The sequence below is a fragment of the Macaca thibetana genome, chromosome 13 (assembly GCF_024542745.1).
Source record: "Macaca thibetana thibetana isolate TM-01 chromosome 13, ASM2454274v1, whole genome shotgun sequence".
Lineage (NCBI taxonomy): Eukaryota > Metazoa > Chordata > Mammalia > Primates > Cercopithecidae > Macaca > Macaca thibetana.
Window position 1 is genome coordinate 45,120,717 of NC_065590.1, and position 14,415 is coordinate 45,135,131.

Below are 14,415 nucleotides of genomic sequence, written 5' to 3' on the forward strand. Positions count from 1 at the left end.
AGCCACTTCAGTGATTTCTTTTTTTTTTTTTTTTTTTTTTTTTTGAGACAGAGTCTGGCTCTGTCGCCCAAGCTGGAGTGCAGTGGCCGGATCTCGGCTCACTGCAAGCTCCGCCTCTCGGGTTTACGCCATTCTCCTGCCTCAGCCTCCCGAGTAGCTGGGACTACAGGCGCCCGCCACCTCGCCCGGCTAGTTTTTTCATATTTTTTAGTAGAGACAGGGTTTCACCGTGTTAGCCAGGATGGTCTCGATCTCCTGACCTCGTGATCCGCCCGTCTCGGCCTCCCAAAGTGCTGGGATTACAAGCTTGAGCCACCGCGCCCAGCCCACTTCAGTGATTTCTAAGAGCTCTTTGTGCATAGAAATATTAATGCTTGTTACCTACATGCAAATATTTTCCCCAAGTTTATATAGCCAAATCTAGGCCGGGTACAGTGGCTCACAAGGTCAAGAGATCAAGACCATCCTGGCCAACATGATGACACTTCATCTCTACTAAAAATAAAAAAATTAGCTGGGCGTGGTGGTGTGCACCTGTAGTTCCAGCTACTCAGGAGACTGAGGCAGGAGAATTGCTTGAACCCAGGAGGCAGAGGTTGCAGTGAGCCAAGATCGTGCCACTGCACTCCAGCCTGGTGACAGAGTGAGATTCCGTCTCAATAAAATAAAATAAAATATAGTAAAATCTATCAACCTATGTAGAAAAAGTCTGGAAGTTTATTCACCAACATATAGTGTATATCTCTTAGTAACTGAAGATGGCTTTCTGCTTACCTGATTTTTCTAAATATCTACAGTGGACATGTAATACTGTTGTAATAAAAAGTTATTTAATGAAAAAATTAAATAAGTAGTAGGTTCTAAAACAAAATTCTTTTTTGTGGGGAGACAGGGTGTCACTCTGTTGCCCAGACTGGAGTAAAATGGCGAGATCTCTGCTCACTGCAACTTCCACTTCCTGGGTTCAAGCAATGCTCATGTGTCAGCCTCCTCAGTAACTGGGATTACATGTGCGCACCACATTGCCCAGCTAATTTTTGTATTTTTAGTAGAGATAAGGTTTCATCATCTTGTCTAGGCTGGTCTTGAACTCCTGGCCTCAGGTGATCCACCCACCTCGGCATCCCAAAGTGCTGGGATTACAGGCATGAACCACCGTCCCCAGCAATAAAAATCTTTCAATGAAAGCTTTAAAGGACGTGTATTCTACATTACAGATAAAAGCCATTGCTTTAAAAAAAAAAAAAAAAAAAATGTGTTTTGGTCAGGCGCAGTGGCTCACACCTGTAATCCCAGCATTTTGAGAGGCCGAGGCAGGCGGATCACCTGAGGTCAGGAGTTCAAGACCAGCCTGGCCAACATGGTGAAACCCTGTCTCTACTAAAGATACAAAAATTAGCTGGGTGTGGTGGTGTGTGCCTGTAAACCCAGCTACTCAGGAGACTGAGACAGGAGAATCGCTTGAATCCAGGAGGTGGAGGTTGCAGTGAGCCGAGATCACGCCACTGCACTCCAACCTGGGTGACAGAGTGAGACTCTGTCTCAAAAATAAATATAAAAATAAAAGTGTTTTAAAATTTTTATTTTCATGTCCACTGAATATGAATCTTAAACTTTTTGATATCACTAGATGCTTTCAGAATCTGATAAAAGCCTCAGACACTTTCTCCCCAAAATATAAACACACACCAAATGTAGCCTACAGTATCTATGGGTTACTTTATCCCTCAGAAGTCTTTCTATAAGCCCCCTAGTTTTCCATGGGTCCTGACTGTACACTAAAAATAAAATCCTAAGCCTCCCACTGAGTGAACAGACCTCCTCTTGGCCAAGGGGACCCCAGAGAAACCTGAAAAATTGTATTTCTACCCATAACAGGAAGAGATCGGACATTCATCCTTCTACCTCCTCCCTTTCAGAGTTTAGACACAACAACTGACTGGCATTAATGTTAAAATAGGGATCATAAGACTCTGTGGCAATAAGATACCAAATTATAGAAAGACCTAAGGCCATGCAAGGCAAGGGTTAAATCATGCCTACAGGCCATCAGTCTTGCTGAATAGGTCATTTTGACACAAAATATTGTGGCTAACTCTGACGTAGCATCCTTATCTTCAACATTTCTTTCTTCTGACTCCAAGTTTTAGACAGAGCCTTACAACTTTAACCAATTGCAAATTAAAGAATCTCTGAATCCACCTGTAACCTGTAAGTCCCACTTCAGCATATCCTGGCTTCTTGGACTGGACACCTTCCATGTGTTGACTTACATCTTTGCCTGTAACTCCTGCCTCCCTGAAATGCATAAAATTGTCATCTGACCACCTCAGGACCACTTACTCAAAGTTTCTTGGGTTTGTGTTTTTCCCAGGCTGTGGTCAGTCACATTGGCCCTGAATAAATGTCTAAAATATTTTACAGAGTTTGGTTTTTCTTTTAACATGGCTTAGAACTCCTGAGTATCCCCAGCTCTACTTAACCTTCACGAGAAATACATTACTCTTTTAGAAGCAAGTAAAAATACAGGCTGGGCGCAGTGGCTCACACCTGTGATCCCAGCACATTGGGAAACCAAGGTGGGCGGATCACTTGAGGTCAGAAGTTCAAGACCAGCCTAGCCAACATGGTAAAACCCTATCTCTACTAAAAATACAAAAATTAGCTGGGTGGGGTGGCACACAGCTATAGTCCCATCTATGCAGGAGGCTGAGGCAGGATAGCTTGAGCCAGGGAGGTTGAGGTTGCAGTGAGCTGGGATCATGCCACTACACTCCAGCCTGGGCGACAGAGCAAGACTCTGTCTCAAAAAAACAAACAAACAAAACAACAACAACAAAAAAAAACATTGCTATCATTATTTAACTCCTACTCAAATGTATGTGTAGAAGAGGCAAAATTTTACCTCTGCCCTCTTAGGGTTTTTTGGCTGGACTCGAGAATTAAACTTACATTAAGACAGGTTAACAAGAGAAATACATACAGATTTATTTAATATTAAGTTTACATTATTTAATATAATGTATGACATAGGAGCCCTCATAAGTAAATGAAGACCCACAAAAGTGGGAAAACTTAAATGCTTTTATATTAGGATGAATAAAGACAGGCAATGGCAGAAAAGTAACCAAACTATGTGGGGAGGCTAAAGAAGATAAAAAGTATTTTAACAAGGTCTGTTTGTACAGAATTTTCTCAGTCTCAACTTCCCATTCTTGACAATAAGAATGTTGCCTTCCTTCTGGTAACGAGAGGACATCTTCTATATGGGGCTTTTATCTACTCCTTTAAGGAAGAAAAGGGGAAGAATCAGAGTCCCTTCTTGCACCCATTTTTTTTTTTAAATGTGCCTTTAGCTCAAAATAATCTTTATGCCAAAGTGATATATTTTGGGATAGCATATTCTGCCACATATTACTGCCTGCCTGAGCCTACAGCATGTTCCAAAATATCAGTGAGCAATAAAATAAATTAATTCCTGTGCCACCAGGGGCTGCTATTGCCGATGTAACTGTTGAAACTTGGTAGCAGCTGCATTTTTAGAATGCCTTTCAAGCAAAAGGATCCAAGTACAAAGCTTTATTTTATTAACTCTCAAAACAACCTATTTTGTAGATAACAAAGCTGGGCATAGGCCTATTAAAAGAATTGTCTAAGGCAAGGAAACGGTAAGAAAAAGACCCTCAAGCCTTGATGCAAAGGGAAATTATAAATACCTAACTAAGCCTTCCTTGTAAACAGGTTTCCTTTCCATTGTGGCCAAATAGGTTTCCATTCTAAGTTCCATTAAGCAACTGGTCCCAGGCAAGTAATAGGTGTTTTTAATGAGGTTTTCCACCTCTGAAAACATTAAAATATTATATAAAATGTGAACTGAAATGTGTGCAAACGCAAGGGCACCAAAGTTTTACAATGAGCTCTACCTGCACTCTGTCTCCATTCTACTTTCTCCAATTATGCTGTTATTAACATTCACTCTTCACTCAACTGGTCACTCAACAGATTTTATCTTTTTGAGACAGGGTCTCACTCTGTCATCCAGGCTGCAGTACAGTGGCGTGATCCCAGCTTACTGCAAACTCAACCTCCCTGGCTCAAGCTATCCTTCTGCCTCAGCCTCCTACATAGATGGGACTACAGATGTGTGCCAGCCCGTCTAGCTGATTTTTAAAATTTTTTTAGAGACAGGGTCCCACCATGTTGCCCGGTCTGTTCTCCACCTCCTGAGTTCAAGTGATCCTTCCACCTTGGCCTCCCAAACTGCTGTGATTACAGGTGTAAGTCACCATGCCCTGGCCAACAGGTATTAGTTGAGAGCTTTTGCAATCCATTCTGCTTGGCTCCAGGAGATACAGAAATATTTGACTGTCTCTGCCTTAAAGTCTTACATTCTGGTAAGGGAAAATTACATGTAAATAAATTATTAAAATACAATGGACTAAGAATTGTTATTACTTAGTACCTAAAAATAGCTACCAGGTTTGGTGGAAGAAGATTCCATTAATTCAGCTGCAGTAGGTCAGGAGAGGCTTAATGGAGAATATCAGAATATGCTGCAGGTGAAATAACTCATCCCTATATACGGAGGCATGAAACAGAGTGAGGTGTTGAGTCCTCTGTAAATAGTATAGCAAGAATGGAACCAGGACCCTAGGGTAATAAATCTGAAAAAATAGACAGGGCCTAGGTCACAGAGATGAAGAGTTTACATGTAATGGACAATTTTTTTTTTTTTTTTTTTTTTTTTTTTTTAGACAGAGTTTTGCTCTTGTTGCCCAGGCTGGAGTGCAGTGGCACAATCTCGGCTCACTGCAACCTCTGCCTCCCAGGTTCAAGTGATTCTCCTGCCTCAGCCTCCCGAGTAGCTGGGATTATAGGCATGCACCACCACACCCAGCTAATTTTTGTATTTTTAGTAGACGGGGTTTTATCATGTTGGCCAGGCTGGTGTCGAACTCCTGACCTCGGGTGATTCACCCACCTCAGCCTCCCAAGTAATTTTTATACTTAATCATTGGGAAGTGTAGAGAAGGAAAAATCTTTCCCCTTCCCATCTCAGGGTTCTTGGCTGGGGCTCTGTAACAAAACACAACTTAACAAGAGAAAAGCATACAAATTTATTTAATATAAGTTTTACATGACACAGGAGCCTTCATAAGGAAATGACCCAAAGAAGCACTTTGAGCCATATGATTATACGCTAAGTGGGACAAAGAGTAGTAAACTGTGAAAATATGGACTTGGTCTAGGGTGGTTAATCATGGAGAAGTGACTAGGAAGATAAGAATTAGTTTAACAAGGTTTTTTAATACAGATTTTTTATGGCCTTGATTCCCCATTTCTGGTGTTAAGAATACCTTCTAGCTGGGCACAATGGCTCATGCCTGTAATCCCAGCACTTTGGGAGGCTGAGGAGGCTGGATTGCTTGAGGTCAGGAGTTCGAGACCAGCCTGGCCAGTATGGTTGAAACCCCACCTCTACTAAAAACACAAACATTAGCCAGGTGTGGTGGGGGGCACCTGTAATCCCTGCTACTTGGGAGGCTGAAGCAGGAGAATCACTTGAACCTGGGAGGCAGAGGTTGCAGTGAGCCGAGATCAAGATGGTGCCACTGCACTCCAACCTGGGCGACAGAGCGAGACTGTCTAAGAAAAAAAAGAAGAAAAGAAAAAAGAGCACCTTTCACATGTGAGTTTTATCTTCTGCTTCTGCTTTCAGGAAGAAAAAGGTAAGTCAGAGTGCCCTTTATGCATCTGCTGTTTTTTAGGTGCTTTTAACTCAAAATAATCAATAAGAGCCAGAGTAGCTTATTTGGAGTGGTGTGTTCTCAACTACTTCAGGAGTCCCTGAAGAGTTGTAAGCAGAGGAGTAATAACAAGATCAGATTTGGGGTTTTGTTTTTTTCTGAGATAGGGTCTCACTCTGCCACCCGGTGCGGTGGTATGAGCCTATCTCACTGCAACCTCAAACTTCTAGGCTCAAAAGGATCCTCCTGCCTCAGCCTGTCGAGTAGCTAGGACTACAGGTGCACATCACTGTGCCCAGATTTTTTTTTTTTTTTTTTTTTTGAGACAAGATTTCACCGTGTTGCCCAGGCTGATCTCAAATTCCTGGGCTCAAGCTATTCTCCTGCCTCAGCCTCCCAAAGTGCTGGGATTACAGGCATGAACCACCCCAACCAGCCAGATTTGAGTTCTTAAAAGATCCTTCTGTGGTGGTAGTGTGGCAAAGGAACTGGAAGAGGCCCCACTTCCCAACACTGTTGCATTGGATATTAAGTTTCCAATACATGAATTTTGGAGTGGACAAGGATATTCAATCCATAGCAGTTTCTTTTGATGATGTCATGTTTACCTGAGTCTTTGTTATCCATGTAATTTTGCACTGGTGTTTATGTATTTAAAGGAACAAACACGCCGGGCGCGGTGGCTCACACCTGTAATCCCAGCACTTTGGGAGGTCGAGGTGGGCAGATCACAAGGTCAGGAGATCAAGACCATCCTGGCTAACAGGGTGAAACCCCGTCTCTACTAAAAATACAAAAAATTAGCCAGGTGTGGTGGCGGGCACCTGTAGTCCCAGCTACTCTGGAGGCTGAGGCAGGAGAATGGTGTGAACCCGGGAGGCAGAGCTTGCAGTGAGCCGAGATCGCGCCACTGCACTCCAGCCTGGGCGACAAGTGAGACTCCATCTCAAAAAAAAAAAAGGAACAAACACCTCTTCCAGTCTTTATAGACTAGTTTTACAAGGAAAAGGCCTTCTCCTATTGGGTCCCTGAATTGATGGGATTGCACTCAAATGGAGTTGGAGCTGGGTCCACAGTGGGGTCCACAGTTGGGTCCACAGTTGGCAAGCTTGTTACCAGGGGCTCTAATGGGTGTGGATCCTGTCTGGTCCATGGGTGGACTGGACTGCCCCCAGGACCTTGGTCAGTAGGGCTGGTGTTGGGATGGTGGTCTGCAGACAATGGGCCTATTACCAGATGCATAGACTGGCGTGGCTTCCTCCAGTTTCCTGGTAAGCTTCCGGCTAGGTCACTGGGTGGGCCCTTGGGCAGGCAGTACTGGCCCTAACAGTAGTTAAGAGGGGCTGGAACCAAGTCACTAGGCTGCTTCAGGGTCCACAGGCAAGAGTGAAATCTGCAGGCCTGCTTCCTGGGGCATGGATAGTCATGTCACCCGCGGGTCTCTTCATGGGCAGGATTGCTCTCAGACCACAGTGAGGAGGGCTGGAGCTGTGACTTACAGTTGTTTCAGGGTCTGCTATGAAACTGATGTTGGTGGGCCTGTCACCTGAGACACAAGTAGTTATGATTCCTCCAGGTCCCTAAGTAGATGGTCTAGTAGCAGGACCAAGGCCAAAGAGGGTTGTAGCCAAGTCCACAGGGAGGTAGCACCATTTTCAAGACTGGAGCTGCAACCTCGATCGATGAGTCTGCTACCTGGGTGCAGTTCTGCTGTCTCAAAACAGCCTTCCTGGATCTTGGGCTCCACAAGGGTTTCACAGTCTCCTATCTAGTTCCCAAAGTTCCCAACAGAGGTACTTTTATCTGCGGACAGGTGAAAAGCTAAAAACTATTGTTGCTGTGGGGAGATACAAGTGAGGTAGCTCCTGGTCTCCCATTTTGCTGATGTCACTCTCCTGGCTGTCTTAAATCTCTCACTTTCTTAAATCTCTCTTATTCCACAGGTTACCCTTTCATCTTCATTGCTGCTATTGTTAATTTTCTTGCAATTTATTTATAGGTCATTTGTCCTAAAGAGTTTTTCACGTTCTACATCTTATTGATTGCATCCTCATGGTACTATTTTAAAAATATATTCTTCTAGACCAGGTGTAGATTACACCTGTAATCCCAACACTTTGGGAGGCAGGTGGATCACCTGAGGTCAGGAGTTTGAGACCAGCCTGGCCAACGTGGGGAAACCCTGCCTCTACTAAAAATGCAAAATTAGCTGGGCATGGTGGTACATGCCTGTAATCCCAGTTACTTGGGAGGCTGAGGCAGAGAACTGCTTGAACCTGGGAGGTGGAGGTTGCAATGAGTCAAGATCACGCCATTGCACTCCCGCGTGGGCTATAGAGTGAGACTCCATCTCAAAAAAAAAAAAATTTTAATTAAAAAAAAAAAAATATATATATATATATATATAGCATCATTCTATTTTTTTTTAAGTTTAGCTTGCAATAGTAACATGAAGCAGAGGCCTAGTTTCATTAAGTATATTTTGATTTTCTTAGTTTTCCTTGAAAGGTTTCTAGTTCACATTTACATCACATTTTACATTCATGAATACAAGAAATCCTTGTATTTTTTGTAAACCCATTCATTGGTAGTTGGATCTAGGAACTTGATTAAGATTTAATTTTTTCTTTTCCAGGCTTAATTCACTTTATTTTTCTTGTATAAAAACCCTATGTTGTAGGCACAGCTGGAGCCTGGGTCTGCTGCACGGAGACTCTGGTGTGGGTCTTGACAAGGTGGTCAGTGAATTCCTAATAGGGAGAGTTGGTGAATACAGTCTCCTTCCAGAGGTCAGGGGTCAGGTAGCTGTAGGTCTTAGAGACGGCATCAAAGGCGGCCTTGGCGAAGTTGCCCAGGGTGGCAATGCAGCCCCGGGCTGAGGTGTAGCAGTCATCGATACGAACCATCATGAGCAGCTTCTTGGGCACAGGCTCTGAGACGATGCCAGTGCCCCTGGGTGCAGGGATGAGGTGCACCAGCACAGAGCCACAGCAGCCTGTCACCTTGCAAGGGACGGTGTGGGCCTTGCCAATCTTGTTCCCCCAATAGCCTCTGCGCACAGGGACAATGGAGAGTTTGACCAGGATGATGGCCCCACGGATGGCGGTGGCCACCTCCTTGGAGCACTTAACACCCAGGCTGACGTGGCCATTGTAGTCCCCGATAGCAACGAACGCCTTGAACCTGGTGCACTGGCCAGCACGAGTCTGCTTCTGCACCGGCATAATCTTCAAAACCTCGTCTTTGAGAGAGGCCCCCAAGAAAAAGTCAATGATCTCAGATTCCTTAATGGGCAGGGAGAACAGGTAGATCTCCTCCAGGGCCTTGATCTTCATGTCCTTGACCAAGCGGCCCAGGTTGGTGACGGGCATCCACTCCTTATCCTCGGCCTTGCCTCTGCGAGCTCCGCAGCCTTGGCCCCGGCCCCGTCCACAGCCGCAACCCCGGCCCCGGATGCCACTGCCAAAACCTCTGAGGAAGCCACCGCGGTTCCCCATCCCAGGGCCACCAGGGCCTCCGGGCCCCCCCGCTGCACCGGCGTCATCCGCCATTTGGTGTTTTCTCAGAGAAGAAGAAGATTTAATTTTTTTTTTCATTCTTCCAGCAGGATGTATATAAAGTCAGCTTGCCTCACTTTTTTAGGCTGGGCACAGTGGCTCACGCCTGTAATCCCAACACATCAGGAGGCCAAGGCAGGTGAATCACGAGGCCAGGAGTTCAAGACCAGCCTGGCCAACATGGCAAAACCCCATCTCTACTAAAAAATACAATAGCCAGGTGTAGTTGCACGAGGCTGTAGTCCCAGCTACTCGGGAGGCTGAGTGAGGCAGGAGAATCGCTTGAACCTGGAAGGCAGAGGTTGCAGTGAGCCGAGATCATGCTCCTGCACTCCAGCCTGTATGACAGAGCAAGACTCCAACTCAAAAAAATAAATAAATAAAGTTGGCTTGCCTCACTGTTTAAAGAAATAATGGGGTTTTGCTATGTTGCCTAGGCTAGAGTTCAATGGCTAGTCACAGGCACAATCATAAGAGTGCATCCTTTAACTCCTGGGCTCAAGCCATTCTCTTGCCTGAACTTCCCAAGTAGTGGGACTACAGGCACACATCACTGTGCCCAGCTTGCCTTGCTTTTTGTATTGTGTCCCACCACATCCTGGACCCCCAAAACAACAGTCATTTATTTTGCCCACAAATTTGCAATTTTTGTCTTTTTTTTTTTTTTTTTTTTTTTTGAGATGGAGATTCTTGTTGCTCAAGCTGGAGTGCAATGGTGTGACCTTGGCTCACTGCAACCTCTGCCTCCCAGGTTCAAGCAATTCTCCTTCCTCACCCTCCTAAGTAGCTGAGATTACAGGCATGTGCCACCATGCCCGGCTAATTTTTGTATTTTTAGTAGTGACGGGGTTTCACCATGTTAGCCAGGCTGGTCTCGAACTCCTGACCACAAGCGATCTGCCTGCCTCAGCCTCCCAAAGTGCTGGGATTACAGGTGTGAGTCAAGGCATCCGGCCTGTAACTCTTGTTAGTACTATAATAATGAAAGATTAGTTCATTCCTGTTTTTAGATAGAAAACCTGGCTGTTTACTCACATATCACAAAACTTTTCAGTTTGCCAGCACCCTCCTTTGGCTTTTCCCCTCTTCCCATTTTCATTTTTATTTATCTTCCTTAAACCTTCAAATTTTTATTTTTTACTATTGCCAACAATCAACCTCTTCCCATTTTTAGACAAATATTTTAACTGGGAAGGTTAGAAAGTGACAAAAATGTTAACTAGAAACCTTTCAAGGAAAATTAGGAAAATCAAAATATACTTAATGAAACAAGGCCTCTGCTTCATGTTACTATTGCAAGCTAAACTTAAAAAATAGAATGAGGCCAGGCATGGTGGCTCATGCCTATAATTCCAGTACTTTGAAAGGCTGAGGTGGGCAGATCACCTGAGGTTGGGAGTTCGAGACCAGCCTGGCCAACATGGTAAAACTCCATCTCTACTAAAAATACAAAATTAGCCGGCCATGGTGGCACATGCCTGTAGTCCCAGCTACTCAGGAGGCTGAGGCAGGAGAATCACTTGAACCCGTGGAGCAGAGGTTGCGGTGAGCCAAGATTGTGCCACTGCACTCCAGGCTAGGCGACAGAGCGAGGCTCCGTCTTGGGGGAAAAAAAAAAAAAAGACGCAAACAGTATGGCTTAGGAAAATAGGGCTTAATGGTGGTCTCAATAATAAACTAATACAGAGAAAAATACAAAATAACAACAAACACTGTCTTTGAATTGGAGTAAAACCTAAAAGAAATAAGATACATATAACCCCCCCCCTTTTTTTTTTTTTTTTTTTGAGACAGAGTTTCACTCTTGTTGCCCAGGTTGGAGTGAAATGGCATGATCTTGGCTCACTGCAACCGCCACCTCCCAGGTTCCCGCGATTCTCCTGCCTCAGCCTCCCCACTAGCTGGGAATACAGGTGCGTGCCACCACGCCCGGCTAATTTTTTGTATTTTTAGTACAGATAGGGTTTCACATGTTAGCCAGGATGGTCTCGATCTCCTGACCTCAGGTGATCTACCCGACTCAGCCTCCCAAAGTACTGGGATTACGGCGTGAGCCACAGCACCTGGCCCCTCCTCTCTTCTTTTCTAACCTTAGCCAGTGCCTGGCTCAGTCCTATTATTGAGGGTCTAGGACATTGTGGGCTATTCATTCTAAAGAGAACCTTCATTTGGATGGCTGACAAAGTATTATTGTTTTATAAAACCTATTTCACAAATTATTAAGAAAACTGTATAAGGCTATTGTTATTGCCAACATTCCCACATATGCCTTATGTCTGCTTGGATCTGATAGGAAAGTATTTTTGTTTGGTTTTGTTTTGGAAAGTATTTTTTCAAATATAGGGAAGTTTTTAAAACATTTTTACCCTTCATTAGCAACAGTGCTTTGTTTATATAAAGTACTCTACACAAGTGTTTATGTTTTTGTTTTGTTTTGAGACGGAGTCTCACTCTGTCGCCCAGGCTGGAGTGCAGTGGCATGATCTTGGCTCACTGCAACCTCTGCCTCCCGGGTTCACGTGATTCTCCTGCCTCAGCCTCCCAAGCAGCTGGGATTACAGGCATCTGATACCGCACCTGGCTAATTTTTGTATTTTTAGTAGAGGCAGGGTTTCACCATCTTGGCCAGACTGGTCTCGAACTCCTGTGATCCACCCACCTTGGCCTCCCAAAGTGCTGGGATTACAGGCCTGAGCCACTGTACCTGGCCATGTTTATGTTTTAATATTTGTTGAAATCCCATTTTAATGGAGAAATAATGTACATTAACACTCTGATGAAAGCCGATGTTTAACATTTATTTATTGCCTAATCCCAGGAACAAAAACAATTTCAATTTCACAAAAAAAGAAAAATCTTTATAACTTGAAACATTTCAGATACTTAAAGTATGTCTCAAAACTTTAAGACTGTCCCAAGAAGCCAATAATGGCATCTTCTAAATTCTGCTCTGTTCTTTATGGCTGACAGGTTGACTCCTTACACTGACAGAACTAGTAGAGTTTAGTAAGCCCCAAGAGATCATCTAGTTCAACCCTCCTATTTTATAGATGAAGAAAATGAGACCCAAAGGATTTAAGTGGTCTTCCTTAGGTCACATAGCTAATAAGGAGCAGAGCTATTAATGCTCAAATCCAGTATTTTACACCACAAAATTAATGCATCATCACCCACTTGTTTCCAATATATTACATCAGTTGTCTAAACAAATAACCATAGAATCTATGTGCTACTTGGGAGTATTCTGGTCCTCTGAAGAGAAGTCGGCTTCAGAGGTTTATGGATCTTCATTCCCTAGTGCTAATATCCCTTTTTTAAAATTATTATTTTTTGAGACAGTCCTGCTCTGTCGCCCAGGCTGGAGTGCAGTGGCCTGATCTCGGCTCACTGCAACCTCCACTTCCTGGCTTCAAGGGATTCTCCTGCCTCAGCCTCCCGAGTAGCTGGGATTACACCCCCGGTTAATGTTTTGATTTTTAGTAGAGATGGAGTTTCGCCACGTTGGCCAGGCTGGTATTAAACTCCTGACCTATAGTGATCCACCCACCTCCACCTCCCAAAGTGCTGGGATTACAGGCGTGAGCTACCAAGCCAGGCCCCTAGTGCTAATATGCTAAATGTGTGTTAAAAAAACAACACGGAGAGGCAAGGTGGCTCACGCCTGCAATCCCAGCACTTTGGGAGGCCGAGGTGGGCCTATCATCTGAGTTCAGGAGTTCGAGACTAGCCTGACCAACATGGAGAAACCCCATTTCCTACTAAAAAATACAAAATTAGCCGGGCGTGGCGTCGCATGCCCATAATCCCAGCTACTCGGGAGGCTGAGGCAGGAGAATCGCTTAAACCCGGGAGGTGGAGGTTGCAGTGAGCCGAGATGGCACCACTGCACTCCAGCCTGGGCAATAAGGGCTAAAACTCCGTCTCAAAAAACAAACAAAAACAAACAAAACAACAACACCTCATGATTACAAGATTACCTTTGAACATTTGTTTCTGAACCTACCACATGCATCTGTCACTTTGCAGGCGCTTAATAATTGTGAGCGAACATTCAACGAACCTCATCTCATAACTTCCTTACTGAAATATAGTGGTCATAGGAGACCAGCAGTTTAGCTCATGGCTTCTGGTCCCTGCTTTGTATTGGAATACTGCTTCTATCTACTGACTGGTTTACCTTGGGCTTCAGTTCCTTCTTTAGGCTCCAGTTCCCTAACCTTTTAAGTAAAGGATTATCGTGAGGACTAAACGAGATAAAACTTGTAAAGGTTCAGCACTGTGCTTAGCAGATAACGGAATTAAATGATCTTTATTATAGTGTTTACACTCCCTAAGAGTCAGTGGCTATATTATGCAGGAGACACTAGTGTAGAACAAGCGGGTGGTGATAACTAGACAGACCTGATTTGGCAGTCTGTCAAACCTCTACCACCCAGTACCAACCAATACGAGATAACCAACCTCGACACTTAAAGCAAAGAAAAACCTCCACTCATTCAAAATCTCCCTTTTCTGACTCCCTTTCAAAATAAGCAAAACTGCATAAAAAGAAGGTCTATGTGGCCGGGCAAAAACAGACTCAGCTACATCCCTTAGGGAGTTATTCCGGTGCCCACCGCACTGCGCAGATAGGTCCAGCCGGAGTTAAAGGAGGAGACCTCCCACTGGGCGCGGTGGCTCACACCTGTAATCCCAGTACTTTGGAAGGCTGAGAAGGGTGGACCGCTTTGAGCCCAGGAGGTCGAGACCAGCCTGGGCAACATAGCGAAACCCAATCTCTACAACAAATACAAAAATTCGCTGGGCATGGTGGCGGGCACCTGTCGTCCCGGCTACTTGGGAGGCTGTGGCGGGAGGATCGCTTGAGCCCCGGAGCTCGAAGTTGCAGTGAGCCGAGATCGCCCCACTGCACTCCAGCCTGCGCGACAGACCGAGACTCTGTCCCAAAAAAAAAAAAAAAAAAAAAAAAAAAAAAGGCCGGGCTTCTCGGCTCACGCCTGTAATCCCAGCACTTTGGAAGGCCAAGGCGGGCGGATCACCTGAGGTCAGGAGTTCGAGACCGGCCTGGCCAACATGGTGAAACCCCGTCCCCAAAAAATTTTTGTATTTTG

General features: G+C 44.7%; 2 protein-coding genes across 22 annotated transcripts in view; both read right to left on the bottom strand.

Annotated features, from left to right (window-relative positions):
- COMMD1 (copper metabolism domain containing 1) overlaps nt 1-14,415 on the bottom strand; it is a 960,866-nt gene that overhangs the window by 228,173 nt on the left and 718,278 nt on the right. Inside the window, exon 1 of one of the 21 annotated variants that reach the window (XM_050753516.1) lies at nt 14,387-14,396. The exons of the other annotated variants lie outside the window; for them this stretch is intronic. The gene's annotated coding sequence lies outside the window, so the exon portion shown is untranslated. Of the gene's footprint in view, nt 1-14,386; nt 14,397-14,415 lie in introns of those variants that run through there. 21 annotated transcript variants of the gene reach the window in all.
- Nucleotides 8,215-11,058, bottom strand: LOC126933607 (40S ribosomal protein S2-like). Its single transcript, XM_050753508.1, has one exon. The coding sequence runs from the start codon at nt 9,341-9,343 to the stop codon at nt 8,498-8,500; it is 846 nt and encodes a 281-aa protein (XP_050609465.1). The 5' UTR covers nt 9,344-11,058; the 3' UTR covers nt 8,215-8,497.

Bases quoted from the DNA above. Each gene is read 5' to 3' on its own strand.
- LOC126933607 (XM_050753508.1), bottom strand. From the start codon at position 9,343: ATGAAAAAAAAAATTAAATCTTCTTCTTCTCTGAGAAAACACCAAATG.